The following is a 19,905-nucleotide window of genomic DNA, read 5'->3' on the forward strand; positions in this document are numbered from 1 at the left end:
CACCCCCTTCCAAGCGCTGTCTCCACGGCTAGGTTCAGAGCACTAGTGCGAGCCCTGCTAGCCCGAGTCTGTCGGCCCGGCGGCTCGCTCCTGAATGCCATGTGGACAACCCTGGAGCGCAAACACCTGCTCTGAGACCCGGGGTGCGCAGGGTGACACAGAACATCTCTGTGAGAGGCAGGCATTGAAACCGGCTCTCCTGACCCCCAGTCCAGTGCCCTCTCCGTCAGGCCACCCTTCCCTGCCCCACTCCCCTGCCTCCGGACCGACTAGCCCCCCCCCCCCCCCCTGATTTACCCTCCCTCCAGGAGCCAAGTGGTGACTTTGCTTCTGGTGGGAAATTGCCCTTTTCCCAGGCTGCCGTGTGTTTTCCTGGTGCACAGGCAGGACCCAACTGATTTCACAAACCTCGGCCCCATCTGGCCTGTTGGGCTAGATCAGTGACACCCCCCAGGCGGCCAGGCCCCACCCCCACTGCCCGTTGCTGCCCGAGCATCCGCGAAGCTGCAGCAAAGCGGCTCCCTCTGCCCTGTAATGAGCTGCTCGGGGAGGCAGCTGATGAAACCAGCCTGCTTGTTGCATGAGCCCTCCCCACCTGTGTTATTCAGTGAATACCCTGTAGGTGATGGGAGCTGGGGGGTGGGGAGAGAGATGCAGCGCCCAGGGATTGGGGGCAGGACTGGGATTAAGATCCATCCTCTCCGCTCTTCTTCCTTGTGCCCCTTTAGCTGCCCCGGGTTGGAGCTCAGCTGCTCTTGGCTTTAATTTGCCTCGTCGCTAAATACCCTAGGCCAGGCCCCGTATGGCTCTGCTGAAGTCCAGGGCACGCTGCACTGGAGATCCTGGCGTGGCCCCAGGCCTGCACCGCTCCTGCTCTCCAGCAACATCCCATCCCTGCGTGGCGGCTGCTGTAACTTCCCCTTTTCTCACTTTAGACTCCACGTCTCCTCCCCCCCTTCTATTCTCAGCCTCGTGCTAGTGACCGCAGCGCTCTTGTTGTGACGCCAGCAGGCTCTGCAGTTGCTGGTGGGTGGGGGGCCAGGGGATGTGACCTGTCGCTCACAGGGCATGGGGTTATTCGAATCCCTTCCTTCACTGGGGGGGAGGAAAGCCCTGCCCTGCCCTGCCCCACAACAGGGTGGGTGCAGGAAAACCTCTGGGATTTCCATGCCTTGGTGACCTTTAACTCGCTGTGCTGGCCCTTGAGATGGAGGGATTGGTCCTTCCTGAACCCACTGAAAACCAGGCACTATTTGTGTGATTGAATAGAAACATTTATCCAGGGCCTTTATCTCAAAGGGTGCCAAGGCGCTTGCAAGAGTAGCAGGGAGATGCAACCCCCTCTGGGGAACAGCAGAGAGGCGAAGGGAAATGTTTGGCCAAGGACAGAGAGGCAAAGGCCCAGCACGCGGGGGGTTGGGATGTCTGTGCAGGGCAGCGCTGTGCCGGGGGGTCAGTTACCTGCACTGGAGTCCAGGGCCCTACTCAGACTAGAACACTGGGTCCAGGGAGCCTGGGTGGCTCAAGCCTGGGGCCTGATTTCTGGTTGCCTTCTTGTCCCTTTATACTCTGGTGTCACAAACTGCATCCCCTCTACCCTGTACTTTCTCAGCAATCGCTCTGCCCCTTGATGCTTAGATATCCCACTCCTCCCCATAGCTTATGGCCTGCCTGAGCCTGTGTTAAAGTGACCCACTGGCGCTAAGGGCGGAGGGGGAGATGCAGTTTGATAGGGGAGGAAGGAGGGACCAGCATGCGCAGGGTTAAGTGAGGGGAGAGAGGAAGCCCTGTGGGAGGGGGGCAGGGAGGAGAATTAATTAGCTGCTGTTACTTTAGATCTCCAGGCCAGATGCTCTCTGAGGCCAGAGGGGCCCTTTGCCATCTCTCCGCAGATGCCACCAGAGTGAGCCCTCCTGAGTGTGTGTAGGTGCTGGCAGGAACGGGGCCTGGAACTGGACCCACTCACCGTGGAGGGTTTTTTACCCTGTGCCTTTGACCCACAAGCGTATTTAGACCCTGACGGTGATAGGAATGGAGAGCCAGGAGCACGCCGAGCGTATAAACTCGGCCCGGCATCCGGAGCTGACCAGCTCTGCAGGAGACGAGGGTTGTTTGGCTGGGGATGGGGCTTACGGCGTTTACAAGCACCCGGCTTGTGGAGCTTAGAACCTGGTGGCTTTGCCTCCTCTTGTGTCCTCCCCCTGCTGGTTCTCCGCCGAGGGGTGGGCTCTCCTGTGACGTTTTAACTCTGCAGGTTCCCTTTGAAAATGGATGTGATGAGGTGACCCCCAGCAATGGCCCGAGAAGAAACATGCCCAAAGCTACTGAGGCTGGCAGGACCCGAGTCCCTCATTTATGGTGGGATTGATTGTCTTGGTGTGGCTATGCCAACGCCATTATCCTGGTGCAAACGCACTGCAGTAGTGTAAGCGTGGACACCGCGAGTCATGCTGGTGCAAGCCCCACTGGGAACAAAGATAACGGGTTTATGTAATGGCCACCAGTTTGGCCAATCAGCCTTAAGCTTAGCCACGGGAGACTGCAACAGACCTCCACCTCTCTGACTTGGCTCAGAGGGGGACACGCAGCATTGGAGTGAGCTGCAAATGTCACTCGCCTAGACCCGCTCTGAGGGCCGGACTCCCCACGGCCTTGCACCCTGTGCAGCCTGGGTGTAACACGCCACCATTCCTGGCCCAGCACCCTTTGCACCAGTGCAAGCCATTGCACCCAGGCAGGGCGACTGAGAGCCAGGCCCCTTCGCCCTTCGCAAGCAGGAGAAGTAAGTTGGGAACCCTCCTGAAGTTTTCACCAGGGAATATCTGACTCTTTCCGGTAAGTCCCTTCCCACCGGAGCCGGATGTCCCTAGCGCTGGGGTATTCTCGTCACGCTGGGCATACCTTCGTGTCATGCGTGGGCTGAGGACATAGAGGCAGTCAGGTCGTGGGAACTCCAGTATAATTTCCTTCCATAAATTAAAATTAGTTTTGATGAGCTAAATATAGCAGCCAAGGAAGAGGGTAAATGGCCAGGGCTTGTGAGAAGGAAGCGAGATGAGAAATGCATTTGAGTGAATGAGGGGCGGTGTGGGATGAGCCAGCCCCACCCAGAGCTTTGGGAAAAGTCCCAGTCGCTGTGCATTCAGGGGAAGGGGGCATGAGTGAATTTTCTGCACAGTGCCTCTGGGGGCTGGGAGCAGAGCTGGGGGTGCTTCAACAAAGGACCATTCCCCTGGGAGTTCTGGCCCGGGAGGATCAGGAGAGATCCCCAATCTGCAGACGTCCCCAGATGGAGGGTCAGACTGAGAAGGTTTGGGGAGCTTTTATACATGGCTCTTAAGCCCAAATTGACCCAGGTCTAAATCCAAAATAGGAAGGAAGGTTTGGAGATGCCTGGAAAAACTGGATACAAGAATCCCTGCCTCCAAGTATTTTCCTGCCAGCTGCACCCTGGTCCTTTCTCTGCTGGTTTCTTCCTTGCATCCCTCCACCCTGTCCCCTGGGGTTAGCAGCAGGTCAGCATGCACAGACTTCTTCCCCCACTTGGGGACAGCCGGTCCACTCTGGCTGCTTTACTTGCCCCGTGGTGGTATATCAGGTCCCAACGCTGGGGGATTTGCTGGGTCTGTCCCCGGACTGTTGTATAGCTGGATAGTATTCTGGGACTCCTGCAGCTCCTCTCCCGGAGTGCCCAGGGGGTCTGGGGTAATTGCTCGTGGGATGTAAGAAACAGCTGAACGAGGGCAGTTGGAAAGCTCGTGGCTTCCTGGCCATGCTGAAAACTCCCACAAGTGGCACCGATTCAGCCGGACCTAGAATCCTAGAAATGCCGGGCTGGAGGGGACCTCGAGAAGTCACCGAGCCCAGCCCCCTGCGCTGAGGTAGGACCAAGTAACCCTAGACCAGCCCTGATAGGTGTTTGTCCAGCTGTTCTAAAATCCCTCCAGTGACGGGATTCCACCACCTCCGGGAGAGCCTGCTCCAGAGTTTAATGACCCATAGAGTTGAACATTTTCCTAATATCGAACCTCAGTCTCCCCTGCTGCAGATTAGCCCATTGCTTCTTGTCCTTCCTTCTGTGGACGTGGTGAACAATCCATCGCTGTCCTCCGTAGAGCAGCCCTTAACAGATTTGACGACTGTTCTCTGGTCCCCCTATCAGGTTTCTTTTCTCCAGACTAAACATGCCCAGGGTTTTTAGCCTTTCCTCAGAGGGCAGGTTTCTAACCCTGTTACCAGTTTTGTTGCTTTCCTCTGGACTCTCTCCAGTTTATCCCCATCTTTCCTAACGCACGGTGCCCAGAGCTGGACACAGGACTCCAGCAGTGCCGACAATGACCTCCCGTGTCTTACAGCTGACACTTCTGTGACTACACCCCAGAATATCAGCCGTTCTCCTAGCTGCATCGCATTGCTGACTCATATTCAATCTGTGATCCACTGGAACCCCCAGCTCCCTGTCAGCAGTGTGACAACCCAGCCATTCTGGAGTTGTGCGTTTGATTTTTCCTTCCTAAGTGAAGTGAATTTCATCTGGTTGATTTCCGACATTTCTCGAATTTGTCAAGATCATTTTGAATTCTAATCCTGTTCTCTGAATACTTGCACCCTTCCCACTTTGGTGTCAGTTGCAGATTTTACAAGTATAATCTCCACTTCATTATGCAAGTCATTAATGAAAGTATTGAGTAGTACCAGAGCCAGGCCTGACCCCTGCAGCACCCCACTAGATACACCTCCCCATTTGACAGTGAGCCATGGATAACTACTCTTTGAGTGTCTTTCAACCACTTCTGCTCGCACCTTTATAGTCCTTTCATCTAGACCAGTGGTTCTCAACCAGGGGTACAAGTACCCCGGGGGTACACAGAGGACTTCCACAGGGTACATCAATGCATCTAGATACTTGCCTAGTTTTACAACAGCCTATAAAAAAACACTAGAGAAGTCAGTACAAACTACAATTTCAGACAGACGTTGCCTTGTTTATACTGTTCTGTATACTATACACTGAAACGTAAGGACAGTATTTATATTCCAATTGATTTATTTTATAATGAAGCAATTTGTCAGTACTAGTGTGGCTGTGACACTTTTGAATTTTTATGTCCGATTTTATAAGCAAGTTGTTTTTAAGTGAGGTGAAACTTGGGGGTACGTGAGACAAATCAGACTCCTGCACGGGGGACAGTCGTCTGGAAAGGTTGACAGCCGCTGATCTACACCTCATTTCCCTAGTTTGCAACGAGACTGTCATGACCTGCGCTCTCGCCCTTCCCCCCAGCGTCATAACCAGCTGCTACAGCCAACGCTCCCTGGCAGCTGCTGCATCTGGACGCCAGGGGCTTGTTAGGGGTACTTGCAATCCTTCTTCTGCTTCAGCGCTAGCCAACCGGGCCCATGGAGCCAGAGCTGAAACCGGTTTGGTCCTGTGTACACTAGTGCTTTGGCCACTTTCAGCACCACTTCCTGGGATTCATCATTGTAACACATTGATTTCTTAGTGTGGGCCAGGACCTTCACTGCAATCAACTCACACCAGGCTCACTACCAGGGACCTACTTAATGGAGTTGACAAGATTTCAGGACCCAGGAGTCCTGCCGGAGTTAGTCATATCCTAGGGGGGATATGAAAGAAGAAAAGGGTCCCTGTTCTTCGGGGCAGCAAGGAGATTTGGGGTCTCTCTCTCTATTCTGCCCTTCCTGCCCCCCCACCCATCTCTCACAAACACACACTATGAAAGAAGTGGGTGGTTTGCATTTTACAACTTCTCATGCAACCACTTCCTGACCCGAACATGTCTGAGGTCAAATTTAGTCTGTATGTGAAAAAAAAAAAAAAAAAAAGTTGCTTACAAAATTATAACACCCCCCCTCCCACAACCTAAAAACATCCCCTTTGTCCTATGGAGAAACCCCCCAGCCAGGTCAGCGTTCCTGTGTAACTGCTCTCCAAATAACCTAGACCCGGGAGTCAGGAATGCAAATCTGCAGGAGATCATTTAGTGCGGCTCTTGAAGGAGCACACGGCTATTTTATACCGGGGCTGGAATTTTGAAATGCAAAGATTCCCCCTTCTGTCTGAATGGGGGACTCTGGGTTAATAGGGCAGAGGCATTTTCAACTGCCTAGGGGATTTAGGTGCCCAAGTCCCATTGACTGTAACAGGCATTGGGTGGAGTTCCGTGAGACCCCCTTGGAGACCCTCGCCTTGTGGGGTTGCGGGATTGACACAGCTGGTTGTACATTGCCAATTATTTTATGAGAATTTTGAAAAACGAAATAGTTTTTTGTCAAAATTCCCCAAGAAACATTTTCCATTTTTTGATGAACTGAAAATCGTTTTTGGATAAAATGTTTGGTTTCTATTTTTTCATTGAAAAATTTCATCAAAGGTGAATCCCCCTCCCCCCGCAAAATGTCCTCTTCCGTGAACTCCATTGCCGGCTCACTCTGGCGCGGGGCAGAGCGTTCTGGGCCTCCAGCCCAGAGGTGGATGGATCCAAAGTGTCTTGGCCTAGGAGCTGGTTCTCTTGGGGAGCTGTGTTAACCCCAGAATCACCTTCTCCACCCAGGTCAGGTTTGGATTCAGATCTGAGCCCCCACCTTGTGGCCCAATGATACCTGGATCCTGGGTTCTTAGCCCTATTTGCGAAGCCTGTCTAATGCTCAGTGGGCTGCAATCAATGCAGACGCTTCAGGAACCATTTCTTTCTCTCTTCCAGCATCCCCTCAAAACAAGCAGTAAAAAATGGGCCGGAAAAAAATACAGATCAGTCGAATTTTGGACCAGCGCAACCGTCAGGTAAGCCCCAGCCCCAGGCCCATCCAGAAACTGGTCTGGGGAAACACCGGAGAGTCAATATCGAGGCTGGGCAAAGGGGTTTGGATTCAACTGTGGGGAAAGGTGCAGGCTTGTTGTCGCGTGCACAGAGGCAGAGCAAACTGCTCCTGCACCCCGTCCCTTAGGCACCGGGCCTCTGGCCCTGCCCGGCAGGAACCCCCAGTGAGATGCTCAGGCTCTGTCACTCCAAGGCCTGGACACTAGCATGGACTCTGCACGCTCATTTGGCAACTAGCCCCACAACCATCAGACGGGGCAATGTCCAACCCTACCGGCCGAGAGCAGGATTGGAGGCAGGGAACGAGGGGAGATGCACCACAGTGCCCTGAGCCAGCCCGTTCCTCAACCTGGGGCTGCGCTTGACCCAGCTACCTAGCGGTAGCAGCCTCCATAGGCTGTTCCCAATGCACTGCAGCCTCTTGCCCGGCGCGTGTTACGCAGGGTTGGCCCAGGATGTGACCCGGGTTGTTATACCAGCCAGTGTCGCGGTGCGTCTCCTCGAGCGCTGCGAGGAGCATGCAGCGTGCACGGTGTGTCAGCCCTGCTCGCGTGACCTGAGGGCCATAAAGGCTGCAGGCAGCACTACAGCCAGTGACGCAGCGGGGCAGAGGTTTGCCTGGCAGTTCAAAGGCAGTGGGCACCGTGCCACCAATGCTATTCCAGAGCGGCGTCTGGAGAATGCCTCCCAGAGAGCTCAGTTATGTGCCTAATGAGAGATGATATTTATAATGGAGCTGCAAAGCCACCAGCAGCAGCCGGCTAGCGGGAGAGGCAGGAATTTAGCCCTTTCGTTGGGCATGGCTGCTCCAGGTTCTGCCAGGCTGCATTCTCCCAAGGACAGTGTCCATTCTGGGCAAGGGCTGGTGCAGATAGGCACCCAGAAGTTCATCTGCTTAACTGAAATAGCTGCACCTCCGGGTCCGCCTGCCTCAGCTGCCCCAGCGCCAGGTGGGTGTGAAAGGCTCCCCCTGTCGCTGGTATAAATGGCTTCGCGAGGAGCAGGGCGGTGGAGAACCGCACCCAAGGTTCGAGTTGGTTGGGAATTTTTCAGTGAAACGAGTTTTTGATGGAAAATGCCGATTGTGCCGGGTGGCTAGCGTTCCCTCCGCCCTGCCCAGGGTCTCCATTCGGGAGATGCTTCGCGAGCTCGGAGAACAGTCACAACACCCTCCTGTAACCCGCCCCTCTGCCCATGCCCGGCATGGAGTCTGCACAGTGACAGAAACCGCGACCCTGCTGGCGGAGTTGGGTGGTGGAATTCCAGGCACAGGAAGGCTTCTGAGCTGCTGCCCGTGCTGGCATTGGCCAAGGATCGGGGAAGGGGATGTTAGAAGGAGAGAAGAGGAGTCAGGAGGAGGCGGGTTGCAGGATCCTGGTGGGATGCTGGGGGAGGGCACTAAGCAGCCGAGGTTCAGATCTGATAGGTCCAGGCTCCCAGCTGGTGCAAGCTGTGCCCACTGGCACGGGCACCAAACACCCATGCGCCCTAGAGCTCTGATCCACTGAGAGCATCGCTCTGCTGGACGCAGTGCATGTCAGCTCTTAGAATGGGCTGCGGAACAGCTGCCCCCTTCAGTGCATCCGTGAAGGGCCGTGTTGCAGCCAGGCCGGGATCATACAGGGACTGCGGGGCCTTGGCTGCACTAGGAGAAAGGGTGTGTTCTGGCCGTGTGACAGGCGACTCGTGGTCACTAATCCCCGGGACGACCCTAGTGTGGAGAAGTCTGCAGGTCCCACACCCATTGCTGCATGGGGTAAAGCCGCCCTTCCCCCTAGGGCTTGCCTCACCCTGCTAGTGCTGCAAACTGCCTCGTCTACACTAGGATCTTACCATCGGTTCGCTGACATGGTAAAAATAGTCCTCGTGTGGCAGTGTCGTGTGCGTGTGGTCACAGCAGTTGTGCAAACTGGACACGCCGTGGGGGTGTGTGAAGCACTCACCAAGGGTAGGCTCAGGCTAAGCGCCGAGCGCTGAATTTAGTTCAGTGCTCTGAGGTCGGTGCTAATTATACTCCCCTGACGGCGGGTCCTGTGTTGTCGCCCACACACGCACAGGGCCAGATTTTCAGACGCGCTTCCCACGCTGGGCGTCAGGCCGCTGAGCGCCTGCATCCCGATGGGAGCAGCCGGGGGCCGAGATGCCTACTGGCGGTTGAGGTCTGTGGAAGGTGTGGCCATGGCTGGGGGTGCCCAGCACCTGCGGATCTGGCCTGGATATGTCCTGCCCCTGCGCCCCGGCAGGGTAGCATTGCTATGACCTCTCTCCAGTCAGGGTGTCAATCTGTAGGCGAGTCTGGCCCAGCCATCTGCAGGGCCGGCGCTCCGGCACCTTGCGCTGGCCCTGAGCCCTGTGCCCTCCCCTCAGGTGACCTTCACCAAGCGCAAGTTCGGGCTGATGAAGAAGGCCTATGAACTGAGCGTGCTGTGCGACTGCGAGATCGCCCTCATCATCTTCAACAGCACGAACCGCCTCTTCCAGTACGCCAGCACCGACATGGACAAGGTGCTGCTCAAGTACACGGAGTACAGCGAGCCGCACGAGAGCCGCACCAACTCCGACATCCTGGAGGTAACGCCGCCCGGGGGGGCCTGCAGGGCAGAACTGACGCTGCTTCCAGGGCAATTAGACAGGCAAAGCAGCAAAGCCGCTGCTGGCCAGCCTCTGCAGGAAACGAGTTTTGCAGGGTCTCAGCCCGGATCCTAGCGGACAGGTGACCACTGGCAGTAACTGACCCTCCCCTTGCTGACAGCCCCGGCAGAGAGGCCGAGGGGGGAGAGGGCCTTGGAGACCGAACTGCGAGGGGGCAGGCAGGGAAGGACACAGTTGCACCCCACATGCCCCTCTTGTCCCAAGGCAAAGCCTGAGCGGGCGGGGGGCGGAGGGGAGTGGGAGCAGCTGCTGTATCTGTGCCAGGGTCTGGGGGGAAGGAAGCTGTGAGGGGCCTGGGATGTGAGGGGTGGGGCAGGGCAAGGAGACCCTGGGCCCTTCCCCCCGCAATGCCTGCCAAGGGAATCCCGGCTGGACCTCCTCACTCACAGGCTCCCTCCCTGTCAGACGCTGAAGCGGAAGGGCCTGGGGCTGGAGAGCCAGGAACTGGAGCTGGACGAAGGGCTGGACCCCACGGAGAAGATCCGGAAGCTGAACGAGGGGGTGGACCTGACGGTGGCGCGGCCCAGGCTCTACGTGAGTGACTGGATCCCCCTTCCCCACACAGGGGGTTGAGACCATGGCGATGCCTTGGCGTGGCCAAGATCCACCCAGTGCCCTTCCCCCACCCACAGGGCTGCCTGGCAAGGCGATCCCCTCCCCCACGGGCCCCACTGTGACTCCCACATCCCTGCTCTCCCTTTGCAGTCATCAGCCCCTCCGCCCAGCCACGAAGCGGCCTACGCGGGCACACCGCCCTCTGGGAGCGACGGAGGGCTCAGCAGTGCCAATGGGTCCCCGCAGCACCAGAGCCGCCTGCCTGTGTTCAAGTCGCCGATCCCCAAGCATGGCCAGCCTTCAGGGCGCTCCCCGGGGCCACTGCCACCAGGTGAGTTCTCCCCGGGTGGCCAGGCATGGGCAGAGGAAGGGGGGCTCGGCCACGGAATCCAGGGTGTGTATGTGGGGGGGGGGGGCTCGGCCACGGAATCCAGGGTGTATGAGGGGGGAGAGGGGGGCTTGGCCTTGGAATCCCGGGGGGGGGGCGGGGGGGGCGGCGTGATTTGGCTTCTAGAGGCAGCATGTGCTCAGCAGCGCCCCCTTCAGGTTGACACAGGAGCCAACATCCAATGAGTGTTACCCAAGCTTTGCCCTTCTGCGGTGGCCTGTGGTAACAGGCGAGTGCCCAGGGCCTGGATCTCCCCTGGTTAAAGAAGCTGGTCAAACCCAAAGGTGTCCTGATCTAGCGGCTAGAGGAGTTGGGGCCCTGTAGTCAGGACTCTTGGGTTCTATTCCCAGTTCTGCCACTGACTCGCTATGCGATCGTAGGCGAATCTCGTCTCCCTCTGCACCTCGGTTTCCCCGTCCGTACCTTGGCGGATCACGACCCTGCCTCGGGCGGAGAGCAGTCATTCCGCTGCGTGGAGGATTTCAACATCTTGGAGTCTGGTTTCATTCCATTTTGGAACAAAAGCTAAAAATGTTGGAATTCTCTGTGAAAGGGAGTGGAGCCCGGCTGTGGGGCAGTCTGCCTGGCTGGCTACCCGGGAGTCACCGACCCTGGGAGGCCTGGGAGCCCAGTCTGCTGAGAAGCCGTGGGCATGAGAATCAGGCTTCCAGGCCCTCCAGTGTCCGCTCGCTGTCAGCCTGCTAGGAGCACTGCCAAGGAGCCCGGCCGCTTTCCATTAGAACTTCGCTGAAATTGGACCAGCTCCGTTAAACGCTTTGATTCTGACAAACTGGCAGGTTCCGAGGACAAAGTGTCTTGTCGGAACTTTTCCGACCGGCTGTAATCCCGACCTTTGCAGCGCGCTGGGGGATCCTGAGCTGGCCGGCGCTAGGGACGTGCACAGAGTTTATTACTGTAGCTTCTCCTGGGTAATTAACAAGCTCAAAATGTGGACAGCGGGGATGGGCTAACCTGCAGTCAGTCTGCAAAGCGACTGTGAAAATGGCCCCATCGCACTCCACACAGCTGCTTCCTGTGTTTTGCTGAGTCATGAGTGCTGATTTTATGCACACTCACAGGCATGCACCTGCACACTCACACTCACAGGCAAGCACAAGCACCCACCTGCGCGCACACACACACACACAAACAGACACACACACACATGCGCGCACACACACGGATGCATTTCTGCTAGTGATGGGCATTTCCCAGCTTCCCTGCATTTTGGGTGGGGTTTGAAATCTGCCCTGTGATCAGGATCTCTCCAGCTCAGAGGGGTGAGCAGGGCCGGGTGGGGGACAGATGGAAACCTCAGTCGCTCAGTGCAGTCGGGCTCAGCAGTGACTGTCAGCTGGAAAAACTGACTGAGGCTGACCAGTGGAAACTCCCCAGGCGTGGGGGTGAGGGAAAGGGGGGGTGGGTGACGAAGGTGTTGGTGGGTAACATGTGGCTTTGCTTCGGCCGCGTAAGGCTGGAGCCGGAACTCTGTGGGCGGGGCTTGTGTGATCTGTGCAGGGCCCTCGCTGCACAGGGGAGAGGCCTGGAATGAGCGCCAAGGAGATTTCCAACCACCCAGCCTGTGGCGGGGGCGCCGACTGGGCCGCATCGCATTGCGCTTTCCCCACGCCGCCCTGCCAGCCCTCGGCCCTGGTCTGCAGGGGTCCAGCCAGCCACCCCTCTGCGCTGGGGCTGCCAGCCAAGAGGACAGTCCTGATGTGGATTCTTGTCTCTGGGTGCTGGATTGAGACCCCCAGAGCCTGTCAACCAGCCGTGACAGCGGGGCCCTGCTGCACCCCAGACCCTCTCCTCTGCCTGGGTCATGGGGGCAGCTGCTGGGGGGTTCACCCCGGCTCCTGCTGCCCTCTGTTCCCAAGAGCAGCTCTCTCCATCTTTCCGTGTGTTTGTTTGCCCTGGGGAGATGCGTGGGGAGTGACGCCCTCTGCCACTGCAGGGCCCCATCGCCCCTGGGCAGGTGAAGAGGGGGTAGCCGCTCCCAAAGCAGCCTGCATGCAGGGCTCAGGGGGGATAAGGAGGAACGGGCGACAGAGAGCGGGCACTGTTGCCCATTCTACGTGTGTGCGTGTTGGGCGGGGGGGTTGCCACCCGTGGGAAGCCAGAGATCCTGGGAATTGCTGCCATGGGGATGTAGCGCCAGCCTGCTGTGAGTCCTGCCCGCTGAGCAGGGCTGCGAGTCCCAGGCTCAGAGCCCATATTAGCAAATCGTTTCCGTTCCTTGCTGGCGGCGTCATGTCCCCCACACCTGACCCTCGCGTCCCGGCCACAGCCCAGGTGCAGTGCTGCTCAGAGGAGCCCCAGGGCCCGGCCTCTCGCAGGAAGTGGGTTTGCAGTCACAGAAGCAGAGGAGGTTTCCGCCAAGCTCCCCGCTCCCTCCCCTCACACACTTCTTAGATGAGTGGCCCTGCTTTCAGGCGCCGCTCCGGGAACCCAGGGCTTTCCGACCTGGCTCGGCCAAGAGACGGCGTCCTCTTCCTCCCAAAGGGCCACTTCTGCTATCTGGACTGGGACTCCCAGAATCCTTTGCTTCCCAAGGATGGCGTTCACCTCTGTGCAGAGGCCTGGCACAGGGCCTGGGCACTATTGAAGTCCTGCCTATGCTCCTTGTGCCAGCCCCAGTATCACTAACCCCAAGCATTCAACAATGTTGAATCATGAGATTGGCTTAAAAATCATGAGACTTTTCAACCAGTGATCCATGGGGGTAAGGGGTGTTCTCTCTCTGAACCCTTGGGCTGCATTTGGCTCACAATTCCCAGCTTCTCTCCACAGGCAGCAGGGCGAGACATTTTATATTTTTTTAAGGAAAGCTGAGAGCCTCACCTAATCCCCTGACTCTGGGAGCTGGGGCTTTAAGAAAATGACCACGTCTTGCGAGACTCCAGAGTTGGCAGCTCTGCCGCCTTCCTAGGTTGTTTTGTAACCAATCCTCTGCTCAAGTGGCATCTCTTCTCTGATGGAGGCTGGATGTGACAACAGCTGGGGACATAGAAATGTAGCTATGAATTAAACATGACACTGCTCCGAAGGAGATCTCTCCGGCCACGCCCCACATACAAGGTCGTCGCCTCCAGTGCACTTGAGCTCACTTCTGACAGGGTGAATTTGCCTCCAGACTTGTTATCGTTATGATTGCGCATAGGAAGCGCGCTGTGCCAGGTGCTGTACATACCCAGAGGGATAGCTCAGTGGTTTGAGCATTGGGCTGCTAAACCCAGGATTGTGAGTTCAATCCTTGAGGGGGCCACTTAGGGATCTGGGACAAAATCAGTACTTGATCCTGCTAGTGAAGGTAGGGGGTTGGACTCATGAACTTTCAAGGTCCCTTCTAGTTCTAAGAGATAGGATATTTCCATTAATTAATTTAAATTTATGCTGTGCCTTATCTCAGACTCCAGTGCAATCACCTGCCATTCCCTGAGCTGGGCTTTCACCCCAGTGCTTCCCAGATGCACTAACCTTTGCCTGCTTCTCCCTGCCCAGGCCTTGGCTACCCTCTCTTCTCCCATGGCAACCTGAACCGAGCCCTGGCTACCAAGACCCCTCCCCCGCTCTACCTAGGGACAGACGGCCGCAGGGTGGATGTCCACAGCAGTTTGTCCAGCGCCAGGAGCAATCTGACATCAGCGGTAAGTGCCACTCTCGGTGCGTCTGGTGACAAGGGTCTAGGAAGGTTCCCTCTGAAATACAGCCACCGGTGAGATCCTGTAGTTAATAAATGAAAGCCCTTGAGAACTGCCCGCTGGGCTACAGCTCCCCTCACCAGCCATGCAGCAGGGCCCCGGCGGGCACTGCAGGGGGCTCTGGGGTTTGTCTTCGGAGGAGCAGCACAAGGTTGTCATGGGGGTAGCGGAGGGGGAAGGAGGCCACTGTTCTGAGATCTCAGGAGGCTCCAGCCAGGCTGCGGCTCTGTGAGGGGGCAGATCAGGAGTCGCTCCAAGGGCGTGGGTGGATTGCACCAGCACTGGGCGGGCAAGTGAGAGGAGAACCTGCCCCACTGCGTGCAGAGGAGTTAGAGCCATGGGGCGGAGGGGGGCTGAGCACTCCCTTTGCAGGGAGTTTAGGGATCCCCAGTTTCTTGGTTTGTACTGGAGGACATGGGAGGGGGAAGGAGCAAGGCTCCCTGGGGAAAGAAAACAGATCTTTGCCCAGCAGCCCCTTCTCTGGGGAGCTTGGAGCTCTGGGGTGAAGAGGGTCAGGGATGAAACGGTGGATTTGAAAGAGCCCAGAATTGGGGGACGTAGTTCACACTCACTCATTTGCACACACAGTGTGCAGGCACACGCATGCCAGGTGCACACTCACCCAGCTACATGCACAGCCAGATACACGTGCCCAGTCATGCTCACACCAACTCACACGCACATGGTCACACACTCCCCCTGTCGCGCATGCACTCTCACACATTTCTGGGGGGTGAGATGGGAGGGGGCGGGGGGAAACACTCAGGGAGCGATTGCGAGCCAGGGGTCAGAGCGGCGCGGAGCGGGGGAAGGACCCGAGCGGGGTGTTTATTGTTTGTTTGTCTCAGCAGCGATCGCTCTACCCTGGCCTGCAGACGGTGAGCCCAGGGCTGCCCGCCGGCAATGGCAGCCTGCCAGCCCACGGGCTAGGGGGCTTCCCCTTCCTCTCCTCAAGCCAAGCAGGTAAGCCCCGGTGGATAGCTCCTAGCCCGACATCCCCCTCACCCAGTGCCTAGATGTTTCCCCACACCTGGCCAGGGGCTGCATTTCGAATCCCCGTCCCAGAGCTGAGCTGGGCTGTGCTCCTCACTCACTGCATGGCCATGGGGAAGGAAGCCAGATGCCCCTGGAATCCCTCCCTTGGGCTTAGCCCGGGTGTAAACGACACAGCAGGTGTAAACTGACAGTGGACAAGGAGCTCCCTCCACTTTCACCCGTTAGCCCTTCTCCTCCTGATGTCCCGTCTGCTTTCTCATTGGCAGAGTACGGGCCCGGCGAGGCTTCCACGCACCCCGGCTACCTCCAGCCCAACGCCATCGCCTCCTGGCAGCACCACCGCGACATGGCAGCCTCCGCGCACCTGCCGCTGGGGTAAGAACCACGCCCAGCTCCCAGCCTCGGCCAGGGGGCTGAGCGGGACTTCTCTCCAGGGGGCAGGAGCCCATCCCTTCCCCAGCCTCTCTCCCCAGGGAGCCAGCAGGGCTCGGTGCAGGGCTTAGATTGTCACATCTGCATCCCCCCCCTTTCCCTATTGCTCTCCCTCCCCCTGCTCCCATCACTGGTCCCCGGTCCCCACAGGGATGGCCAGCGAAGCCCTAGCCCCACTGGCTCTGAGGGTAAAACCCAGACAGGCCGGGCAGGCGCCTTCTCCTCATAGGTTCTGGTGCCACCTGGTGGCAGGAGCTCAGCACAGGCTGGCGAAGAGATTGGTGCCTTCTGCCTGCTCCCCACGTTCCGGGCACTGGCAGCCGAACGGAGGGACCTGGCAGCACCGCAGACGGCAGGGGGCAGCTCCACCAGTGGCCGGCTGCAGCTTCCAGTGGGTCTGGCTGCTGTGCTGTGAAGGCTTGGCCTGGCAGATCCAGGCGCCCTCTCCCTGAACGCAGAGCACAGCACAGCTCCCCCGGCTTCTCGGCTAGAACAGCCCCGGGGGGAAATTGGACCCACGTCTGCCCCAGGCCCCGAGAGCAGCGACTCTGTGGCAGGGCCCAACACACAACTGTGATGGCAGCTGGGCACGGACGGCCCTGTTCGGGGGTGGGTTTATTTCCAGAGCCCCCAGCTTCCGGGCGAGCCCTGCTCCTGGGAACCCCCCCGCCGCCTTATCCCAGCAGGTCCAGGATGTTTGCAAAGCCTATTTAAAACTGGCTCTGCCCAAGGGACAGTGCCCCACCCCTCCCCGAGCCAGGCTCCCAGCTGCTCTCCCAGGCGCGTGGGTGGGGGAAGCGCTTGGGAACCTGGTGCCCCAGTGGGTTGCACCTTGTGGGCCGCCAGTTCTAATCTAGCTCCGGCCAGGAACAAGGCAGTTGGTAGTGTCTAGCAGCTGCTGGGTGAGACGTGTTTGGTGGAGCTCAGCGTCTCCCTGGCACCAACGCTGCCCAGAGAACTGGCACAAACGGGCCACCCCTATCGGCAAGGGCTGCCGTGGGCAGCAACTTCCTGCTAGAGGCCTGAGAACACTGGCAGGGGGCAGTGTGTGGGAACCTCGGCCCAGGGGGAATAGCGGGCAGTGCCAGCTCGCTGGGCACGTGAGACATTTCAAAGTGGGTGGGGACGAAAGCAGATCTCCCACTAATCTGGCCTGGGGGGTCACCCCGCTGGTGGCCCTTGTAGATAGGGAACTGGACCCCTCCCCTCACACACACACAGTTGGTTAGAAGAGGAGCTGCTCCCCAGTGCAAAGCCCAAGTGGGAGCATGTCAGCAGCCCTCATTCCTGAGCCAGGGGATTAAAGGGGGGAAATGCCCCCTGCCCCCACGAGCTGGGGGGCTGGATATTTACAGTCCAATTTCCTGGTTGGGGGGGTGGGAAATGCAGCCAGGAATAAGGGGCCAGTTTTTTAAAGGTCGGCAAACGTTTCCCCTGCTCCCCAACCCCAGCCAATCAGGGAGTTCGCCGAGGGTCAGTTCCGGTTGCCTTGGGATGGAGGCAGGCAACCACAGGCCAGCTGCTTGGGGCCGAGAGATCCCCTGGTGGCTTCCTCCTTCGAAGTCTCCCTCTGGCTCCCAGCCTGGCTCACGCCCTCCTCTTTCCTTCCCCAGGGCGGGCGGCAGAATGCTCCCCACCGAAGAGGCAGCCCCGGCCCCCAGCAGCTCGCCCCAGCACCAGGCCATCAGCATCAAATCTGAGCGGGTCTCCCCGGTGGTCAGCTGCAGCTCGGCCACCCCCCAGCACTCCCTGAGCGGCCTGTCCTCCCTCGGCGACGTCCCCAGAGGCCCCGGGGACCCGCCCCAGCGAGACGAGTATGCCAAGGCCTATCACTACCCGCTGGTCCTGTCCCGGCCGCTGGCGGAGGAGCAGCAGGGGGGTGTCCCCATGCGGCGCCCGCAAGTGATGGACGTTTGGCAGAGATAGTGGGGCCGGCTGTCCGGGGTGGGGGGACGCCCGCGCTGTTTGCGTGTACGACTGGCAGTGGCAGGCCCAGTGTGTGACATGCCTCCTCTTCTGCTTGGAAGCACTTGTACCTTTCTCCTGGGGTCCCCTGCAGCCATGGCTACCCACAGGGCATGGCTGAGTGCTGGGGCGGGGGGGAAGTCCCAGAACCCCCTGGGCTGTGAGTGCCTGCGGGGAGCCCCCCTCGGTGCCCTGCCGCAGAACCCCCTGGGCTGAGAGTGTCCGGGGGGAGCCTCCCTCAGTGCCCTGCCCCAGAACCCCCTGGGCTGTGAGTGCCTGTGGGGAGCCCCCCTCAGTGCCCTGCCCCAGAACCCCATGGGCTGTGAGTGCCTGTGGGGAGCCTCCCTCGGTGCCTTGCCCCAGAACCCCATGGGCTGAGAGTGTCCAGGGGAGCCTCCCTCAGTGCCCTGCCCCAGAACCCCATGGGCTGAGAGTGCCTGCGGGGAGCCCCCCTCGGTGCCCTGCCCCAGAACCCCATGGGCTGAGAGTGTCCGGGGGAAGCCCCCTTTGGTGCCCTGCCCCAGAATCCCCTGGGCTGTGAGTGCCTGCGGGAAGCCCCCCTCAGTGCCTGGCCCCAGAGCCCCATTGGCTGAGAGTTTCTGGGGGGGGAGCCCCCTTTGGTACCCTGCCCCAGAACCCCCTGGGCTGTGAGTGCCAATGGGGAGCCCCCTCTCTCGGATTGAAATACGTCCCTACTCTCTTTCCCTCCAACTCTCTGATTTCATGTTAAATGCATGTTTGGGTGGAAGGTCTGTTCCTCTGAGCTGGGCTGGGACCCCCGTGAGTGAGCCCCTCACCCTCACCTGCCCCCCACCCTGCTGCTAATGCCCCAGACCAGCTGCAGGTGCCTTGGAAGCTCCAGTCTCTGGCTGAGCTCCAGGTCTGCTCCTGGTGCCCACGTCAACGCCTCCCCGCCTTCCGCTAGCGCCCGTGCAGCACCACCGGGGCCCAGCCATGGGGCACGCCAGCGCGGACAGGGCAGGCTGGGAAGGTCTGCATTAGAGCTGCCCCCCGTGGTAACGCCGTGGGGGGATTCGGCACAGAGCCAGCCTCTGGGATCCGCAGTGTTCAGGTGCCGCTCGGAGTTATTTTCTATTTATTATGTTGTATCCAGCCGCGGGTTCGACCAATAAAGATTTGGGTTTGTCCAGCCCCCCGGTGTGAGCTTAGCGCCCAGGCGGCTGGGATAATGCCGGCTGGAAGAACGGCATGTGAGGTGCGTGGGGGGTGGGGTGGGCTTCCTTTCTCCTCCTCCCTCCCCCACAGTCGGGTTAGCAGCACCTGAATGTGGGGGCTGGGGCGGGAGAGGAGGCCAGCGGGGTGCTGACAGCTCTGGGGAGTGTTTGACTGTCACACAGAGCCCTGGGCAGCCCCAGGGATGTAACCTGGTGTCTCTGCAGCTCCCAGGTAGCGAACCCCACTTCTCCCAAATACTCCAGCGGGGACACAGCAGGGAGCCTCCAGCTATTGGCCGAGGGCACTGTGGGGGGGAGGGGCAGGATGGGAGCAAGACCCTCGTGGGCTGGGCTTCCATAGCCCAGCACCCGCGTTTGCGTCTCTTTCTGGTGCTGGACAGATGGGTGCTGTGACGAGCTGGGGGGCCACGCTGGGAGCCAGGAGTCCCAAGGGATGGGCGTGCTCTGTGTTCCGGCGCACCCTGCTGGGGAAGCTGGTGTCACGGCCAGCGTGCGTGAGGCCGTCCCCAGAGCCGGGAGAGCCCAGTGCAAGCCAAGGGATCGGGATTCACGGCCCTGTGTCACTGAAACCTGCTCTGAGGGGTTGGGACCCCAGGCTCCAGCTCGCCACGCCACTCACACAGATTTGGCCTGGCCAGTCCCATCTGATGGGCCTGGCCAAACCTGAGTGACACTGTGACCCCAGAGGTTGCACCAGAGCGGGGAGCTGAGCCCCACAGGACGAGCAGCCGCTGGGGTGTTTAGTGCCTATTACAGAGCCACATGGTTTTTACACTGAATCTATTTGCTGGGTGGCAACAGGCCGTCGAGGTTTGCAAATGGGTCCTGAACCCCACTGCTGCAGAATGTCTCAGGCCTGGCACAGACCCCGCGCCCCGGGCAGAGGCCAAGGCCTGTCGCTACGGACGTTCAGCGGCAGCCTCAAGGGCTGAGCGTGGAGCCCTGGGGTGCAGAGGGGCCTGGCACCCGAGCAGTTCAGTGATGGCCAGCACGGGCAGGAGCGGGCCCATCACTCGCCCGATGATGCACCCCGGCCCGGGTCTGGCTGCCATTATCCAGCTGGGCGTCTGGAGCTGAATGGGGCGGCTGGAGTAGTGACCTCAAGGGCTGAGTGGGGGGTGTTCTGGGCTGGGCTGCAGTTCTTCACTTTGCTCACAAGATGTCGCTGTCTCCTGAGC

General features: G+C 59.1%; 1 protein-coding gene across 3 annotated transcripts in view; it reads left to right on the top strand.

Annotated features, from left to right (window-relative positions):
- MEF2B (myocyte enhancer factor 2B) overlaps positions 1-18,684 on the top strand; it is a 63,529-nt gene extending 44,845 nt beyond the window's left edge. For 2 of the 3 annotated variants that reach the window (XM_054013831.1, XM_054013832.1), the window contains exons 2-9: positions 6,726-6,805; positions 9,210-9,413; positions 9,900-10,028; positions 10,200-10,380; positions 13,939-14,084; positions 14,987-15,101; positions 15,401-15,509; positions 17,180-18,684. In XM_054013831.1, coding sequence (XP_053869806.1) covers positions 6,752-6,805; positions 9,210-9,413; positions 9,900-10,028; positions 10,200-10,380; positions 13,939-14,084; positions 14,987-15,101; positions 15,401-15,509; positions 17,180-17,492 — 1,251 coding nt within the window. In that variant the 5' untranslated portion in view covers positions 6,726-6,751 and the 3' untranslated portion in view covers positions 17,493-18,684. The remainder of the gene's footprint in view (positions 1-6,725; positions 6,806-9,209; positions 9,414-9,899; positions 10,029-10,199; positions 10,381-13,938; positions 14,085-14,986; positions 15,102-15,400; positions 15,510-17,179) is intronic. The other variant, XM_054013834.1, reaches the window with a different exon arrangement.
- The last annotated feature ends 1,221 nt before the right edge of the window (positions 18,685-19,905 follow it).

This window comes from Malaclemys terrapin, chromosome 24 (genome assembly GCF_027887155.1).
Source record: "Malaclemys terrapin pileata isolate rMalTer1 chromosome 24, rMalTer1.hap1, whole genome shotgun sequence".
Taxonomy (NCBI): Eukaryota; Metazoa; Chordata; order Testudines; family Emydidae; genus Malaclemys; species Malaclemys terrapin.